This window comes from Symphalangus syndactylus, chromosome 8, assembly GCF_028878055.3.
Source record: "Symphalangus syndactylus isolate Jambi chromosome 8, NHGRI_mSymSyn1-v2.1_pri, whole genome shotgun sequence".
Classification (NCBI taxonomy): domain Eukaryota; kingdom Metazoa; phylum Chordata; class Mammalia; order Primates; family Hylobatidae; genus Symphalangus; species Symphalangus syndactylus.
Window position 1 is genome coordinate 59713401 of NC_072430.2, and position 19673 is coordinate 59733073.

General features: G+C 39.6%; 1 protein-coding gene and 2 long non-coding RNA genes across 8 annotated transcripts in view; 1 reads left to right on the forward strand and 2 right to left on the reverse strand.

The window, feature by feature from the left end:
- Positions 1-19673, forward strand: part of SLC35F4 (solute carrier family 35 member F4) — a 308259-nt gene that overhangs the window by 286854 nt on the left and 1732 nt on the right. For all 4 annotated transcript variants that reach the window (XM_055289256.1, XM_055289257.1, XM_055289258.2 and 1 more), the window contains 4 exons: positions 3413-3632; positions 13053-13178; positions 15310-15502; positions 18751-18840. In XM_055289256.1, the coding sequence (XP_055145231.1) occupies positions 3413-3632; positions 13053-13178; positions 15310-15502; positions 18751-18840 (629 nt within the window). The remainder of the gene's footprint in view (positions 1-3412; positions 3633-13052; positions 13179-15309; positions 15503-18750; positions 18841-19673) is intronic.
- On the reverse strand, positions 258-10199 carry LOC129487844 (uncharacterized). Of its 2 annotated transcripts, none has more exons than XR_010122350.1 (6): positions 9702-10199; positions 8405-8526; positions 5847-5931; positions 3510-3859; positions 3331-3408; positions 258-327 (listed from the first exon to the last, which is right to left on the reverse strand). It is a non-coding gene; the product is annotated as an uncharacterized lncRNA (long non-coding RNA). The 2 variants fall into 2 exon arrangements; XR_008659477.2 differs by having other exon boundaries at positions 8405-8530.
- LOC134737448 (uncharacterized) lies at positions 15256-17806 on the reverse strand. 2 transcript variants are annotated; one of them, XR_010122351.1, is made up of 4 exons: positions 17774-17806; positions 16553-16630; positions 15624-16201; positions 15256-15476 (listed from the first exon to the last, which is right to left on the reverse strand). It is a non-coding gene; the product is annotated as an uncharacterized lncRNA (long non-coding RNA). The 2 variants fall into 2 exon arrangements; XR_010122352.1 differs by having other exon boundaries at positions 15256-16201.

Here is a 19673-nt window from a genome sequence, read left to right on the forward strand (position 1 = left end):
ACAAGAGACTGCTGCTAGCAGAAATGTGATTTTGGGAATGCACTTCATTTTTTCCATATCTCTCATGTTAGACTAACTCTGAACTTAGTAAAATCTGATTTAGCACTCTACCTATAGTGCATGTAGAGTGAAGTTGACCATTTCTGAAATAAAATCAAAGAGCTTTTATTGTCAAGCAGAAAATACTATCTTTGAAGGGAATATTCTCCAATGGCCTCTTCCATATGGGAGGTAAAATTGTCAGACAATTCTTAGATCCTTGATGTTTTTTTCCCTGTGTACTCATTAATACCATCTGCCAAGTAGTTACTCCCGAAGCTCTCATGACTGAACAAGGGAAAAATAGAGTTAGTACTCCCGAAGCTCTCATGACTGAACAAGGGAATAATAGAGTTAGTATGTAAGACTGGAAATAGGATTTGTCCCATAGCACCAGAATCTATTTTCTCTAGAATGGTATGAAAGCATTTCCAGTTTTTTTGTATCAGTAATATCAAAATAATTTTCAATAAAGTATCAAATCTAGATGGTGAGGACTGTATTTAGAAGTAGTTTTTGATAATCATTTATATACTACAGGAGAATTCAGTTGCCTCAGGTGAATTTGAAATTTAAGAAGAAAAAATTATATACCATATTATTAACAAGGATCTTTTATCTTAGAAAGCATAAAACTAGAGCCAAAGACATATTTGCCTACGTCAGGCACCTATAAAATATGCTTAAGGTGCTATTTAACATATAGAAAGGGTTCAATAACTAGTGGCTGCTGTTTTAATAATAAGCGTAACTAAATTATTAGTGTCCTCCAACTTCTATGCTTCATTTCAAGCTATACCACCTGTCAATGCCACTTGCCCAGAAAGTCTGATCTCATCATCCCAAAGAGAAACCCACTGTTATTTGCTTCTCCATAAAAATCCATTTTTTTTTTTTTTAGTTTTCACGTTTCTTAGAGTTTAATGCTTAAATAGTATGGGATTTTACACAAGTGACCTGGCATTTGGATGGAGAGCATTTTTCATTTCTACAACAGTAACAAAGGGGAGAAGGTTGGTAGTGAGAGAAGGGGAAAGAAAGGGGAAGAACGAGGGAATGAACACCTGGGAGACAGGATGAGCCAGGTGAGAACAGTCTCCACCTGGCAGCAGCATCTTCCCAGCTGCTCTGCCAGTGAGGCTCTGCCTGTCTGGAGTACACATCTGTTGGTCTTCCCTGTGGGATTGGAGTGTTCCTTTCCTACATCCAAAATGGAGCACTCCTCCCAGCTCTTGGTTGAAGAACAATCACTGGCTAGGGCCAGTGATACGAAAAAGAAATCCTTTAATCAGGCATGGGTTTTATTGTGGTTCTTAATAAATGTGTTCATATTTTAAAAGGCAATCAGTGGTTGTAAATAATGGGATCAACCCACGACTCTCAACTCCAGCTCTACACGGCAGCTTTCTCACGGAGCAGATCGCCTTATAAGTACAGAAAATGACCTTTGTGCCCAGGATGCGCTATGAAAACTTCCTCTGGTTCTATGTATGGTGCTAATTCAGAATATCCCATTGGCTGTGGGGCTCCAGAGAGACTGTTCACTTTCCTGTGTATGTGAGCGTGTGTAATTTCTGTTTACTTTACAGAAGGCTTTAGGTTATTTAATCCCTTCTTTGAAGTTCTGTCTCTTTAAAGTTAAAATTTATCTTTGGGAAATCTTACTTTCATTTTACAAAAATCCTTCCTTTTTGGTAGTCTCCTCACATGAAAGTAAACAAATTTCAATACAAGTTTCTGTGTGTGCGACACGTCTTTAACCTTCCTGGAACCGGTGACCTGCAACTCCCAACATTCTCATCCAGTTGAAGGTCACATTTACTATGAAACTTAATCTTTAAGGCTATACTCCCTGTGCCTAAATTCTTTATCACTCCTCCTCTCCACGTGGTCCTTTTTTGGGGTTACATCATTCATGTGAGCATTCATGTGAGGCAAACATTGGCTAGAATTTACTTTGATTTGCAATACTTTGAGGCACACTAATTTCAGTTAAAACTGGAAAAGAAACTAGTACTAGAGTTCTGTAAATAGATTTCATTATAAACGTATACTACTCATGAAAATACAATGCCTGGAGCATGACAATTGCCCCATATGTGCTTGAATGTTCATGAACAATCGAGTGGAAAAAAAATTAATTCTCCCAGTGGTAAGTCTGTCTTCAGTCCATAGTCATATAGGTACAGTCATTGTATCACTTCCATTATTGCCTGTATGTATTGCTAGCTTGAACCTTTTTATTAAAATGGCCCCTCAGAGCCAGGTGCGGTGGCTCTTGCCTGTAATATCAGCACTTTGGGAGGCCAAGGTGAGCAGATCACCTGAGCTTATGAGTTTCAGACCAGCCTAGACAACAGAGTGAAATCCTGTCTCTACAAAAAATTTTCAAAAACTAGCCTGGCATGGTGGTGCGTGCCTGTAGTCCCAGCTACTCAGGAGGCTGAGGTGTGAGGATGGCTTGAGTCTGGGAGGCGGAGGTTGCAGTGAGCCAAGATTACACTACTGCATTCCAGCCTGGGTAAGAGAGCCAGACCTAGGGGGAAAAAAACAATCATGTTTAGGCCTAGGACTCAAAGGAAAAAAATGGCCCTTGGGGCTAAATGTAGCCAACTTAATTGAAAAATCAAACAAACCGAAGATTTAACAATTGAAGTGACCATTTTCTCACACCGAATTCAGACAATTCCTCCAAAAGGGCCAAATGTTTGTATATAAGTACAACCTGAGTTTTCCATTATAGTTGTTATCATGTGGGAGTTATCACAGAGACTTTCTTCATTTTTCTGCCTTAAAAATGCTAGCAGGAAAAAAAATTAGTCAATTGGGCAGATATATTAGAAAGAGGCATATAGTGTGGCAGATATATTAGAAAGAGGCAAATAGTGTCTTAGAAATAAAATCCAAAAACGTGTGCCGTACAGACGTATGAGGGTCCCTTTCCCTCCGGGTTCTAGTTGTCTGTAGCCTGTTCACAGAGTAGTAACAGCCTTGACCCTCTCTCGTTTGCCCACTGGGAAAGAATCTTCTCCCTCTTCCAATAGCTAGTGATTTCAGCAACTACCAATTTCTGTATTTCTCCAGGCTCTTCTGGGAATGCTCAAAAATGACAGAATGGCTTTTCAGGCAACCTCCAGAGAATATCTCAGAGAAGAGAGCCTATCTCTATGCTTGGGCACATGTGGGCTATTTTCCAAGGAACCTCAGACACTCCCTGAAGCCTGCAGATTTCAGAACTGGGTTCAGTATACTTCACAATGAAGGATGGGTATTGAGTGTTTGTGCTCTTACCTGAAAATGGCTGCGATGAGTCAGATAAGACAAGAGGTGTCACCATCAGTACCTGGATATTAACTTCTCTTTTCTTTCCTAGGGAATGCAGTCGGATTTTTGGTGAAGATGGTCTGACGCTGAAACTCTTTCTTAAAAGAACTGCTCCCTTTTCTATTCTATGGACTTTGACTAATTACCTTTATTTACTGGCTTTAAAGAAGCTGACAGCCACGGATGTCTCCGCTCTGTTCTGTTGTAGCAAAGCCTTTGTCTTCTTGCTGTCGTGGATTGTGCTGAAAGACAGGTTCATGGGAGTGAGGGTAATGGCATACTTGATTCAGTGCGTGATGCCTGCCTTTATCATAAATCCTTGGCTTCAGGAGAGCCTGCCTGCTTTGTTTCGTGGAGTTTCTGTAAAACTTTTCTCACTTGTTCTGAGTACAAACTGAAATCTGAAGATGCATTAGAAAGCCCAGGCAGTTACAATATCATGGAAGGATAAACAGTTTGTTTCCACTGGTTAGTGAGCTGATTCCAACAGGAGGCTCTAAAACAGGCAAAGAAAACAAGTTCCTATTTTAGAATCAATTTTTAGAATTAATGGTATGATCAACTCCTTCTGTCCTCAGGAGTAGAAGGGTCTGAGAAAATTAGCCACTATAAAGATATGGTTTGCATTTTTCAATCAACATATGTCGAGATGACCCCCATTCCCCCCACCAGATGGATTTAATTAATATTGGTGTAGGTAGATAAGATTACCAAACAGTAATTAAAGTCACTGGTAATGGCACAATGCCATTAAAAGTGATTATATATCTAGTGTGACTGATGCAGAAATGGAAGTACAGGCAACAACTTCTTTTGGATACAAATCCTTAATTGAACTGCATTAAACTTCAGTTCTGAGTTTATTCCTTTCGGGAGTAATATGGATTAAAAACATATATATTTATATGCTTGTTCTATGTTAAAAATAGATTGCTTGGAAGCCCTGAAGATTTAAGGAGCCAGATCTCATTCATATAATCTTGCATGCCACTATGATGAAAATATTGAGACAACACTTCTTTAGAAGGAGGTATAAATGAATTGCCTTTTCTCAGAGTATCAATATTATACAACTTATCATCTTCTCTGAAAGAGATGTCCAAGACAGAATTTGAAACATATTTTGTTATAAAAACTTTGCTGTTATTGGCAATGATTCCAAGGTCCTTTCCCCCTCCCAAATGCTGAAACTAATGTCTACGTTAGAGAGAGGGTTTATGATGGTCATTAACCCTGAAAGATTTTCTTAAGAAAACAGTTAGACAATTCTGATTGTATCTTGGGAGATGCTGCTCTGAAATTTAGAAATGAAGCTTCATATTAATAAGTAGAAAGTTTTGATAGAAGACAAAATCAGACACTATGAGTCAGTCCATGATACCATTACAATATATCCAAATGTGATACTACATTCTTTACTGGCTTATCTTAGATTTGACCCCAAAGGGCTCAGCATCACATATTTATGTCTGGGGCACTGGTGCCGGCTGTCTACCGTCAGATACCCTGACAAGTCCTTGAGAGCTGGAAGCTTTCCTATATTGTCCACTGTTCTTTTCAAGATGTGCTACATAATCCATGGGGCCCAGTGCAAAATGAAAATGCAGGGGTCCTGTTAAAAACTATTAATAATTTTAAGATAACAACAACAGAGCATTGAGCCAAGGGTGGGGACCTTCCAAGCACAAGGCCCTATATATCAGCATAAGTCATCCCCTAGGAAGTCGGCTGTCCCTATTTCCAATGTCTAGAATATTACAGGGCACAAAGTGGGGGTTCGACTGATATTTGAGGATATAGGAAGTGAGTTCATACTTCTGAGATCTTTCTTTTCACTGTCTTTCACTATCATGGACCACGCATAAGAACCTGGAGAGCCTTGTCAGAAGAGGGGAGAAGAGAGATTTGGAGGCTCTTTTGTTCTTTTAGTGGCATGCAAATAATACCAACATTAAATCCATATTTTCACCATTAGATATACCAGCAATAAAATCCGTTGTATTAAAGCAAATGAACACATTTAACCATGGACCTCACTGATGCAAGAGGTTACATCCAAAAAGGTACAGTGTTTATTTGAGATATTTTAGAGAAAAAGAAAACAACTGTGTAACTTATCTTTAAATAGCAGATTTTAAAAATCAAAAATCTGCCTAGAGGCTACCAACCATTGCCATTTAAAATTTGCCATCTGCAGTGGGTTGAATGGTGACTCCAAAAAAGATCTGTCCACATCTTAAGCCCCCAAATCTGTCACTGTGACCTTATTTGGATAAAGGGTCCTTGCAGAGATTATTAACTTAAGGATCTTGAAAAGGGGACATCATCTTGGATTATCTGAGTGGGACCTAAATCCAATAACAAGTGTCCTTATGAGAGACTCACAAAAGAGACACACACAGAAGAGGAGGCGGCGGCAATGTGATCACAGACACAGAGATTGGAGTGATGTGGTCACCAGCCAGGAATGCCGGGACACTCACCAGAACCCTGGAAGAGGCAAGGACTGTATCCTTCCTTAAAGATGCCTTTGGTCCCAGCTGTATTTTGAACTTCTGGCCTCCAGAACTGTGAGAGAATAAATTTCTGTTGTTTTAAGTCACCAAGTTTGTGGTAATTTGTTACAGCAGCCTTAGGAAACTAATACAACATCTGTAATTAATAACACTCAGTAGAGGAAATGTTAGCTAATAAGTACTTGTTAATAAATATATCCATAAGTGAAGACATCATAGATAGCAGAATAGTAAGCATTAGTGTCAGGCATCCTGTAAAAATCAAGTATTTTTCTTTTCTTTTTAAGTAAGAGGAAGTGCTTCACTTCTCACTGTGAAACATTAGGACATGTTCAATGCCATGTTCTGGAAGAATGGTAAAGTGTAATTTAATGATGCCCATAATCAGGCCATGGAATGTGAGAAGCACTGAAACATATTCAGCATTTTGCCTTTGACAGTATCAGCAATTATTTTCCTCCCAATACATATTGAGAACACATATAATTAGGTCATTTGAGAAATTAAAGGAGGGCAAACAGCACTGACAACATAAATGTGGCTCTTATTGCCCACATCTATAAATAATCTAAAGCATAGCCCCTCCAGATGTCATCCCACTGGACTACTCAAAAAAAAAAAAAAAACAGTTAAAGGGATGCTTCCAGTCATCAGATTAAAATTTATATTTCTGGTTCATGCTAAAGCATCAGTAGTTTAGAAACAGATGTTTGTTGGATTATAATTTTCATATGCTTAGCACCCCAGGAATGAGCACATTTAAAATGAGAAGCCATGGCCTTCCCTACTTCTAATTTTTTTTTTAATGTAAAAAGAACACCATGAACAGAGTGAAAGACACTTTAAGTTACAACATCATAAACATGGGTTTATGTGGACCACAAGTAGGCCAGAATTACTAATGCTCACATAAAAATGAATTACGTATTATGAATAACTTGCTAATATTTTGTTTCTTTTGAACACTGAATTACAGAGGGAAAGGTAATCTGTTTTACATTTAGTATGAAGTCATTTCAGCCTATTTATTGGTCATCTATGATGTGTTAAAAAGCCCTTTCATGAGCAATTGCTTGCAGCTAATCTGTGATCATCCCACGAAAATTAGTAAACTTCTTCAAAAGATAATTTTTTGATTGCAAAAATGTTAGAAAGTGATAATCCAGCTCTCGCAGCCTTGAAAATAGGTGTTCTCCTGTCTCTCAGACCTTATTATGTTCAGCTAGAGTTCTTAAATTCGTAAGAATCAGAGAACACACCTTAATTTTTTTTTTTTTATTTTTTAAAAAGGTTCTTCCCAAGGGGAATGTGCCACTGGCTGGGAGCCTTCTTCTCTGCTGTTGGTATCTGTTTTACACCAATGAAAAGTAGATGCCAGACTGGAATGATAGAAACTTTCTTTCAGATTTTGTCCCTCTCTTATTTTTTTATATTATTCATTCAAATTTTTCTTATATTTTCCAATTTCCTTGAAGATACGGAGAATGTTGGTGGTTGGTGGATGGTTCAGCAGATCCCAACTGTCTTAGCAGATTATGAAATGTATTAGTGTCCCTCTGGCTTGGGAGCCACATATTTTCCAGCTATATTTGGGTCCCTATGCAGTTAGCTTCCCAAACTAGGACTGTTTTCAAAGACTTTCCAGGATCTACCAAAAACTGACTGAAGTACATCAGTTAAACTGAATCTTTCATGGTATAGCATGTACTTCTTTGCATTCAAATTGGGCCCTAGAATGCTAAAACAGTACATTGGCGCTGAGCTGCTGATTTATGCTGATATTAAATATTAAGAATTAAGATGACACATAACTTGACAATTTGTTTCCATCTTGCCTTTGGTTCCTCTTTATTCATGTGCAATGCAGAATTCTCTATCCAGAGCTTCCATGCTTCCTGGAAGAGGCAGGGGAGGATGGACAGTGGGAGTCATCCTCCCTCTTATCCTTATCTTGGCAAGACAATGACTTATGAATACAGCCAAGAGAGGAGACAGCTGGGTTGTGCTGGCTGTCTGATTTTACACCCACAAGGAATCTGTAACCCCTTCAACTAGGTGCAGTCAATGTGTCTACCCTCCACATATATCCTTCAGTCTTACTTCGTGGGATTTCTTTACATCTTTGACATCCAGGTCTCCCTTTGAGATCATTTTCAAATGGATTTTATTCATGTAAAAATCCATGCATGTAGGGAGAGGGGGAGTTCAGAGGCCCAGCATCCCTTGGGTTTGCTGCTATCCAAGGTACCCCCCTTCCCCCTCTCACAGCATCTGGACAGCTACAGATTGCCACCCCTCTTATTTTTCACATTTCAGCACTTGTTCAGTTTAATTGAATCTGAGTAAAAAAGATAGATAGTTGTTTTTCATAGAACCTTAAATATAACATATGGAGAAGTTTAAGGATTCTGTATAGCCATAGTTCCTTGAAAACCAACTCTATCTAAATTTACCCAGAGAGATAATCATTAGCATGTTTCTCACTGGTCAAACTATTAACGTGTGTCCCAACCTCAACTACTGACCTTTAGTCTTCAACTTGAGTACAGCAGCTGTCGGCAGTGTGGTCTGAGATCTGCATTTTTACGGGCTGCTGTAGGCTTTGGAATTCAAGGGTTCATTTGTGAATCAGCTGCTTCATACTCACCTAGCTTCAAGAAACAGAATTAGCCTCAAGGCAAAGTAAGGAAACATGTTTGGATTATAATCACTCATTTTGACCTTTAAAGTCTTAAAGGAACACTGTAGGAAGAGAAGCAACTAAAGGTTCATCCAATGCCTTGGACCCTAAAAGAGCTGGTACTGTTATGCAAATAAGAATTGTGAAAACCATCTGTGAATGGGAGCCATAGTGAATGGAATTAGGTTGATAAACACTCATGGAGATGCAGAGAAGGACCAAACCTTTGTGAGCTTTTGACGGCCCGAGCTAAAAGAGAAAAAGAAAAAAAAAAAAAAAGATACAAGAAAACAAAAACAGCCAAAAGCCAGATCTTTCTTTAGGCTTTATCTGTACAAACTAATTATTTGAAAGATAAAAGAAACACCCTCCATTCAGGGTCACAGGTGGCATTTAGTACAGTGAGATCACCAAATGTCCACTGGTAAAGCCCTCTTATGGGCTTTAGGAGCAGGCTCAAATGGCCACACGGATCCCCTCTGGCTCTGAAAATTGGTGCAGACAGCTGTCTGAGGGCCCCAGCCTGCAGAGGAAGACAGCTGGCTCACGAGGCCATGCCACTCAACTGGCATGCTGAGATAATGGGCTAAATAAATCCTCTTCCTTCAATGACTCACCCCAGGTGGGCACACCACAATGTGTGAGGGCAGAGAGATTTAAAAATTTTAAATGGAGGCACTGGCAGTTTTATGGTCACTATGGTTACTAACATTCTCACCTAAGCCAGATTCAGATAATGGTAATGGTGAGTTTTTTTCTTCCCCCATCTTTTTTGTTTGTTTTTGAGACAAGGTCTCATTCTGTTGCCCAGGCTGGAGTGCAGCGATGTCATCTCAGCTCACTGCAACCCTCACCTCCCAGATTCAAGAGATTCTCCTGCCTCAACCTCCCGAGTAGCCGGTATTACAGGTGTGTGCCACCAAAGCACAGCTAATTTTTATATTTTTAGTAGAGACGGGGTCTCGCCATTGTTGGCCAGGCTGGTCTCAAACTCCTCACCTCAAGTGATCCACCCACCTGGGCCTCCCAAAGTGCTGGGATTACAGGCGTGAGCCACTGTGCCTGGCCTGGTTTTCCATCTTATTTAGACACTCCTGGTTGGTTAAAAGGCTGGAACTGGAATAGATTGTCAAGAGACCCACATTTTTCAGAAGCCGAGCAGGTGGCACCATTAGATGGTGTATTTTCAGCAGAATTCCTCTCATGGATGTTAATGTGTCCCAGGAGCACTTCAGTGGTTGTCTTCATGTGAATGAACACATATGAGCATTTTTGACACAATATTTTAGGCACTGGCTTCCTGCAGACACATTTCCAGAAAGCTGAGGCCAAGAAGAGTCGTTTTGTGTTTTTCTGTTGAGCAGAACAGATTATTAATCCCTCTTTGATGACTGATTGATTCTGAAAATGCGTGTGACTGATACGTGCTTAGGATATTTGTTCTCTGGACATCTAAAGAGTATTTACTTTCTAAAGTTAAACCAGTGGTGCCAAGCAGAGCCATTCTGAGATCATCCAAACAACCACTCCACAATTTTTCCTCATTTTCAAGATTAGCTGAGATCTTTTCCTTCACTTACAACCGTATAGATAAGAAATATATTTAAAATTTCTTAAAATATAGCCATAGAGAATTTGACCTATCAGCTATTTATGAAATTTAAACTAAAATGTGGCAAATAATTTATCTATTCCCACTATACCCTCCACCCGCACCCTGCCCCAGGAACCTACTATATAACTTATGAATCACTGCTCATATCATGGAGAATTTTTCTAACATTTCGAATATTCAGATTTTCATTCTTTCAGAACTTAAACAGCATTGTCTGGCCCCCTAAAGTGAAAAATGCTTCTCTCTGTGAAGGCAATTGAAAGAGACACTGCTGTAATTGATATGTTAATTTAAGTGGTCCAGGCTAATATTTTCACAAGCACTTGAATATAGCGAGTAATGAAGATCTTTAAGAGGCTCACTATGGTTATAATTTTGAATTGCTACAGAATTATGTAATCTTTACCCATGTTCAATTCCTATCTTGAGGAAATATAATAGAAATTTTATGCATATCTATTTTTACTAGTGGCTAACTCAGAAAAGGAAGAGTCCCTGCCTGTGGTCATATCTTGGGGATAACGAAACCAACTGCCTGTCCTTTTCTAGACAGCATTTTGTTTTTTGCTCTGGGGTTTTTTAATTGGTTTTCACAATTTTCTAAATCCAGAATTACATACTATAGTGTGTAATTGCCTAAACCCATGTATTATGTATTATAGAATGCTTTTAATAATTTAAAATATAAAATAGCACATCATGTGAAAGTTCATTAGGATTTACAGTTTTGTTAGCCTTGGCTTGAAGTAACCACTTGTTTATTTGACCTAGAAAATACAATGCTTAGCTAAAAGAAAACAAATGTTAACTCAAATGTATTATCCCGTTCGTTCAGTCTTATGAAGGAAATCTATTTGTGCACATGAACACTAACCAGTGAACATCATTTAAACACAAAACCAAATCAGAATATGCCAGTATCTAATGTGCCTTTTTTATTTCCCTGAAATCAGATCCCTGAAAGAACTGTTGCAAATCCCCAAATCAAGGAAAATGATAACCCTCACAGAATTTCCAGGTCTAGATAACCCCCTCACTGTGTTTATTGATGAGTCTAGACCTTTATCCAGGCCTAGATAACCCCCTCACTGTGTTTATTGATGAGTCTAGACCTTTATCCAAGTCTAGATAACCCCCTCACTGTGTTTATTGATGAGTCTAGACCTTTATCCAGGCCTAGATAACCCCCTCACTGTGTTTATTGATGAGTCTAGACCTTTATCCAGGTCTAGATAACCCCCTCACTGTGTTTATTGATGAGTCTAGACCTTTATCCAGGCCTAGATAACCCCCTCACTGTGTTTATTGATGAGTCTAGACCTTTATCCAGGTCTAGATAACCCCCTCACTGTGTTTACTGATGAGCGTATTACTTATTATTTAGAAATCTCCTTGACACCTAAATTCTTAAATTCTATTCCTTATAGTTTAAGGCCAAGTCTAACCAGAACACACAACTGGCAGCTTCAGAGAATATGATATTCACTCAGCAAGAAAACCACCTCCCATCAAGCAGCCTCCTGGATAATGTTTAATGAAGATGGTTTTTCACTGCTGACATGTCTACGTCTGTTCTCAAGTACTCCTGCTGTTTTTCATTAAGGACACTTTAATATGGAGCTACTCTGAAACTAAGTGGGCCCTTGCTTTTGGTGGCCACTAACAGAAGACATGCTTTAGCAGCATCTGAATTCTATGTCATTGGGAACATACTTTGCACTGGCCTCAAGCGAGTCAATAATTACATGTTAAAAATCTACATGTTATAAAAAATAATTAACTTATAGTGTTCAAAAGAGCCCCTGAAAATCACATATGTGAAAAAGCTATCTTTACTTGGGAATTTATTTACTGGGAATACTCAGAACTGAAGAATTTCTTTACTTGGGAATACTCAGAACTGAAGCTTAACAAAATTAATCACCATGTAGGTTTAAATTTCTCACAAATTTTTGTCTGGATTTTAAAGTCAGTGAAACCATTTCACAAGGAAATGACACATTGTCACCTGTTCCAGCATCATTTTACTGTTTGCTGTCGCTCTGAACTGCTTTCCAGTAGAACTAGTTCAAGATAAAGAGATGACACAAACCAGCATTTCACTAAGGGACTAGACTCCTGTTTTGAATATAGCAAGAATCATCAATTTACAGTAAACAATGACGACTTCAGTTGAATTATAAATATTTCACTTTATGCAGTTAACGCTCTAGAATAATTCAATGAAATTATCTTTCAGTGGTTTTTCTGAAAAAGTAAATTAATTTTCATGTGAACAAAAGGAAGTACTGGATTCCATTTGACATTTCAAGTGACAGTGCAGACTCAGCTTGCTCCTCTATAAATCTCTATGAGAATTTATTTTCTTTCTTTTTTCCCATTGGCCTAAATTTTGCCTCTAGCTGTATCAATATCATGCTTCTCTAATCAGGTCCTGATTAGATGGAGATCTTCAGAAACATACATTGAGCCAAGGAGCTGATTGAAATGTATGCTGAATTGGAGGAAAAAGAATAGATGAAATACAGAAGGGATGAAAACGCTTAGAAGTAACTTCCTATTAAATTTATTTTACCAGTACAACTGTTAATCTCTAGAAAGCTTGAGCTAAAAAATTAAAATTATTAGTCCTAAAAAAGTAAAAATAATAAAATTACTAGTCTTTAATTAGAATGTGAACAGCTTTTATATTCTGTGCCTGGATATCTCATGAACATATTGATTTATTCCTAATACTGAGCCTTCCTACGTTTAAAAAGTGATGTACAAAAGGTAATTAGGTTTAAGTAAGTACTTAGTAGCTGTCATGAAGTCTTGAATTGCCTACTCTAGGATACAGAGGCATCGCTTTTCTATTTCTTTGCATCCTATTTGACAGATAGTTGCTGCAATAATGGCAATTACCGGCATCGTCATGATGGCGTATGCAGATAATTTCCACGCTGATTCCATCATAGGAGTGGCATTTGCAGTGGGCTCAGCCTCTACATCTGCATTATATAAGGTATGTTGTGCACTTTCTTTTGTAAGCCACTGTCACTCATAACTTAGACTTGAGTACTAAAGTAAGAAAGTACGATGAAAACATTGATTAGAAAGAAAATAGATGTGTTGAAATAATAGTAAGTAAATTAAGTACTTCTTATGTGATAGGTAACTGCTTGAAAATTTTGCCCGTGTTAATACAACCTTATGAGGCATAAATACTTATTTCCACTTTCCAGATGAGGAAACTGAGGCTTTGAAAGATTAAATAACTTGCCCCAATCATACAGCCAAATAGTGATAGCACCAAGACTTAAACTCTGGACTAGCCGACTTCTTAGCCCATGTGCTATGCCCTAATCCCTCATGTATCAGGCAGTTATAGCAGGAACATTAGAAAGGCATCTTCTCTCCCTATGTTTTTTAATTTAATTATCTGTGGTCATTATTTTAACTCAAAAGAGGTGTTAGAAATAAGCTGTCATTAGAGAGCTGTTTGGCACATATTAACCCCATGCCACAGGAGCTCGTGTTACTAGCAAAATGAAGAACCTCTTTTTCCCTCCGATGGATGCTCTAAGTCTGCTGTATGTACCCACCATTTTTTTCTCCACTGGAGTTCCCTGTCATCAAAGAAAATTTTATTCAGAGTCATTGCACCTGACTTCAGAAGTGAGAACTAAGAGAGCAGATCTAAAAGGTTATTCCCCAAAGCTCTACCCAGATTCATAAAGCAAGTCCTGAGTGACCTACAAAGAGACCTAGACTCCCACACAATAATAATGGGAGACTTTAACACCCCACTGTCAACATTAGACAGATCAACGAGACAGAAAGTTAACAAGGATACCCAGGAATTGAACTCAGCTCTGCACCAAGCGGACCTAACAGACATCAACAGAACTCTCCGCCCCAAAGCTCTACTTTTAAAAGTCAGCTTTCTGGATGTATTAAAGAACTGTTCCAATTTCACCTCTCTTGGTGTTTCAATGAGAAAACACTCTCTGAAAGGCAGATAATACCCCTTTCGTGCCTCCTGGAAGCCTGTTCTGATTATTAACCAACGCTGTGTCTCAGAGGGCATGAAGTCTATTTCTATATGGACATTTCTTGGCCCATTGATTCTGTGTGACAGGCTTGACAAATGTTCACTCAATGGCCATTACTGTCTAACTTGCTCCCCAACTGAGATCCACCAAGATGTCTGATGTGACCAAAAACTACCACGTGCTCAAATTCTTTTGATTAAGTCTTTCAACAGAAAAAAATAATTAGTTCAGTTGAAATTAGAAGCAGTACCTGGGACTGCTATATGACCAGAATGGCTCTCTTACAGAGGGATTTCCCCTGACCAGGTCACACAATGCATTCATTCTGAGAGTGGTAATATTTGCTGACATGCACCAAATCATATCTGCAGCATAATATAATTCCAGGCAGAAGAGATCTGCTTCACTTTGTGTCATTACAGGATTAGTATAGGGAGTGGTGGGCTTAAGAAGCTAAGAAATAGGGACTATACCCCTGGCTTTCTCCGTAACCTGTTATGTGATTTTATGTTAGCCATTTGCTTCTCCTTGCCATCTTCATCTGCACACAGGTTTATAATATATAAAAACTTTTTAAATCTGGGGAACAAGCACCATATTTGTGAAGTCATTTTGAGCTCACAGAGAAAACTGCTTATAAATCCAAGGCATAAATATTATTTCTCTCAACAACATAATGACAGGGTATCTCTGTCCAATTTAGTTTTCAGTATCTATCAAAATAAGGATAAAACAAATCCCATGCTTTAAGGTAAGGATTAATGGCCTGTCAATCCTAGAAGATTTTTCTGGGCTTGTCTGGACTCTTATTTATCATTCGCCCGATACCCGTCACTGATGGTGGCACTAAACACGATGCACAGTGCCAGCAGCTTCAGCACCATAAGAAACTCATTTGATGACATTTGCTATTTCACATGAAGGCTATAGAGTATCTTAATTCCTTATCTCAACAGCCCATCTAGTGCTGTGAAGATTTCAGGGCAAGAAGAAACAGAGAATAAACTCTGGGCCAGTTAGCTCACAGTGTAGAACAATAAGACTTACCTTTCTGCTCTGGCTAAGTCTCTGTGTGGCTGTAGAGTTTCTTTCTCATTCCAGGTCTTGTTTAAAATGTTTCTCGGAAGTGCCAACTTTGGGGAAGCCGCACACTTTGTCTCCACCTTGGGTTTCTTCAATTTGATCTTCATCTCCTTCACCCCAGTCATCTTGTATTTCACCAAGGTGGAGCACTGGTCCTCTTTTGCAGCTCTGCCGTGGGGCTGTCTCTGTGGGATGGCAGGGCTGTGGCTGGGTAAGTGGCCTCGGGTTTTGCCTTCCATTCCCTATATCAGTCAATCTTTATTTGGCTGGTTAGATTATCATCATAAGATTATTTCCTTGGGTAACTCTGTGCTCTAGTTCCCAAACTTAACGTTGTTCAATATCGTTGGTCATGTTTAGAAGGTTCTTTGCAAGCTACTGGTTGATTAGGTTCAAGCTGTCCAACTAGTATGCCTCCCATGAGTTAAGGTGTGCACTGGAAGCCCAGGCCTCTCTGTATACCACTGGCCTTGAATCCATTCTTCTTCTTCAGCCTCATTTGTTCTTTCTAATGCACTGTATCATGTTATAATGTTCCATATGTGCCATGGTGTGTTGGGCAGAGGTTAGGGAGTAGATGGTGCATTCAAAGAACTCAGAGTGGTTCAAGCTGGTGGGAGCACTGAGTTCGGAAGGAAGGAAGGGAGGAAGGGAGGGAGGGAAGGAGGGAGGGAGGGGGATGCTATTTAAGAGGGAAGCAGATTGGGAGGAGCCTGGGAAGCCATTTTGGGGTGTTTGGATTTAAAGTCCACTTAATAATCTTTAAGCAGGTTGGTGATAGGCTCATATCTGTATATGAAACAGCTCACTCTGGCTGAGAATGGAGGATGGATTTGTGATAGGAAGACGTTGCCAGTAGAGAGACAGCAGCAGGCACTGGGCTTGGTGATCCTGGCTGAGTAGACAGTGCCTAGTTAATGGCCAAGAAAAAGTCACCTGGAGTCCTTGTAATGTCTTCATTGCCAGCTTCCTATAACTCTGAGGCTGGCTGCTTTACCTGAACTCTGGGATCTGACTTTTAAGCTGTGCTGCTGTTGTCACTTGATGTGAGAGGAGCCTGAAAAATAACAAGGCTGCTCTTCTCTCACCAAGCAGTCAAAAAACAGCAACAACCCAATGACTTGGTGGCTGTTTACTCAGAATCAAATCCTTTTCATGCTGCTCCTATTTCCACGTGCTACTCAGAGGTCAACTCCCTCTGCCCACTCCACATTTTCCCACAATGCTCAACCTGCAGAACATCCATCAACCCTCAACTGACCTTCTTTACTGAGGTGATATAATTTGAAATAGTAGCAGCACTGCAATTCCTGGGAGCAAAATGTTCTTATTTTCATCCCTGCAAGAGTATTGATTGGGTCATCTTTTTCTATGCTGGCTCAGCCCCTCAGACTCAGGGGAGGTCTTCGGCAGAAAACACTCAAGAGAAGGATCAAGCATTAATTGTTGGTCCCTTGAGTTCTACTTTTCAACGCCAAAAGTATATGGTTAGCACCTCTCTTAACCTCTGCTAAGTTGAGTAGAAATCAATAGCGATATTTCCATAAGACCAAACCATCCTCATTAAAAGCACCTAGATTATTTTCTGGCCAAAAACAACATAAATGGGAAAAATCCTAACTAAAATTTTGACGGCCTTTAGCCTCCTCATTGCACACATGATTTCCACCTTCCTGCAAAGTAGCCCTCCACCACCATATACTCCTTGGCGTATCCAATACATGCTCCTAAGCAAGCCTGCAGAGGCTGGACGCCACCTGTGCTAGCTGAACACTGGCATTCGCCACCAAGCAGTATGAGCTCCACACTCCACTGGGTACAGTGCCAAGCAGCACTGCAGCTGCTCCACCAGGTCCACCCCAGTGCACTGCAGAGCTCACTGTGCCAAAGTTGTGCTGTGACAATCGAGGAGATAGCCTCCCTCCAGCCTGTTACACACCCCGGGATCTTACAGTCTTCAGTGCTCCTATTCCTAAGTGTGTATTGCCATCCCTCTCTTCTCCATAGAAATCAGACATGATCTGGCTGAGGCAAGGCTGAGACACAGGTCTGAGAGATACGTACCAATCTGCACCCTGAACTACCCCACATCTCCTGTGGCTATGGTTTCTTGTTTGCTTACGTTTACTTTGCCTCACTCCTCTCAGGTTGACCTATCTTTCAGGAAATGCGTTAGCCCAAATGCAAGTCAGCCTCATCCTTTCACCTAGCGTGTCTGAATTGCACTTAAACTCAGGCTAGGCCCCATACTATGGAGTTCAGCAGAGCCTGTGCTGTATTTAATAAATTCCTGATTTGTAAGAATTTGCCATGTTGGACTCCCTGAGTCTGAGGAGAGTGTCAAAGCGCTGGAATATTCATTTATGTTGCAGCTTTGTCAGGAATGAGGAGCAGTTATTAGCTTAGGAAGACCCTCTGCCTTGCTTGCCACTGTTGTATGAACAATATAAAGGAGCCCAAGTCTTGTAAAAGTCAAACTCACTGTTTCTAACTACCAAGCACAAGTGACCCAGTGGGCTTAAAGCGGGAATTACAGATGACGATAGAAGAACATACATCATCCTAATTGGAATGGTTCTAGAACTTTTTTTGGTTCTACAGAGATATAGGCAACATGCTTGCCTCATTGTCATGGAGATCTCTAAATTGAGGACCTTTTACAATTGTTAACACTCATCTCTCTATCCCCTGAAACAAACATTTGAGTGGACTCTATTAGAATAATGCTTTGTAATTTATAATTTTTTTTTCTTTTTGAAAACGTGTTTTTGGTAAGTTTTAAAGTGGATAAATGATTATTTTAACTAATTTTATATTTAACCAAAGGGTCCAAAAGGTGTTCATTGAAGAGCATGAAGCTACACCTTCAGTTGGTTCTGTGGATCTGCCCTCAGATTATCTGTACACAAATCAGGATGTGGAGACAGTCTCTGGAATTCAGTGAATTACGTTAAACCCACCCTTGTTTGCCCACATGATGCTGACCTCCAGAGAGAGGGCATAAAACAGCATAGGCTATCATTGGATAGACCTTCCTTTATGCAGTAACACCAGAGCCATTTAATGTCCATGAATGTGGCACAAAATAGCACAGCATTAAAGAGATGAGGCACCATCTTCAATCAATCACCTGCTTTTAACCTCTGGCTGGCCCCAACCTACCTCTATAGTGCTAATAAGCAGTGCTGTGAATCAATTATTTTACCTCTTTGTATTTGCTCCATATACATTTTGCCAGCCTATTGGCAAGATTCAGGCAAACAGAGTGGCAGAGGAGGAAAGAAGAAAATGACTTATTCAGGTAGAATACACATGCATCCATCTCCAAAATTAGAGGATCAAAGGTATAGACAGTTTAAAAGGCACATGTAGCAAAGACATTGATTCATTTACTATAAGAAGAAAAAAGTCCAGCATATTATTTCTCCTTCATCTTGTATTTCCTCTGCTATTTTACAGCCTTCAACATCCTGGTGAATGTTGGGGTGGTGCTGACATACCCAATCCTAATCTCCATTGGGACAGTGCTCAGCGTTCCTGGAAATGCAGGTACAGGTATCATGTGACATGTGCAGATCCTGGCCACTACAAGTCTCTTGCTTGTGTTTATTCTGTGTCCTGAGTTGTTCCTTCTAGAAATTGTGAATTATGTTCCTTGCCTGGGAAGATGTTTTTAAATATCATGAAGGTGGCAGACAACAGAATAACTATGCAGCAGATTTAAAATTTGCAGCTAAAAAACACTGTTTTTACTTGGTTGTGCTTTTAGAATTAAATACCAAATGTATCATTTGGGTTTCATGTAATCTCCCTGACAACCTAATTTTGTGGTATTTTTAGAGGAAGTCCTATGGAAACAAAAGGCATCCCAGCATAGGACTTTCAAGTAACCATCACTAATGAAAGTGTAGAGGATGTACATGGGGTTGGCTTCTCCTCAGACAATCTATGGGGAGCGGCAGAAGGCTCTCCTGGAGCAGAGCAGGTGGCCCACTGGAATAGATACAAGGAAAAAGCAATTTTACTCACCTCAGAGACAAGAGAAGCTATTTTTCCAGGATATTTCTAGAGAAACCTGCCAGTGAAACAAGTAATGCAAATGGATTATCTGGATGATTGCACAGTCCTTTTACCTTTAAAATTTTATAATTTCGAGTCTTGAGTAGCCACCTTTCTGTCCTCCATGACAATCAGCAAATGTGTATTGAACATTTATCATGTGATCAGGGCTGCAAAAAAGAAAAAAAAATACATTATTATTCTCTTAAAACGCTTATGACTGAATGTGTAAAAGAAGGCCAACCTACGTGAAACAACTTGGAACTCTACAAAATAATTTATTATTATATGCCAAATTGTGTGAGACAGACTCCAGTGGCTGT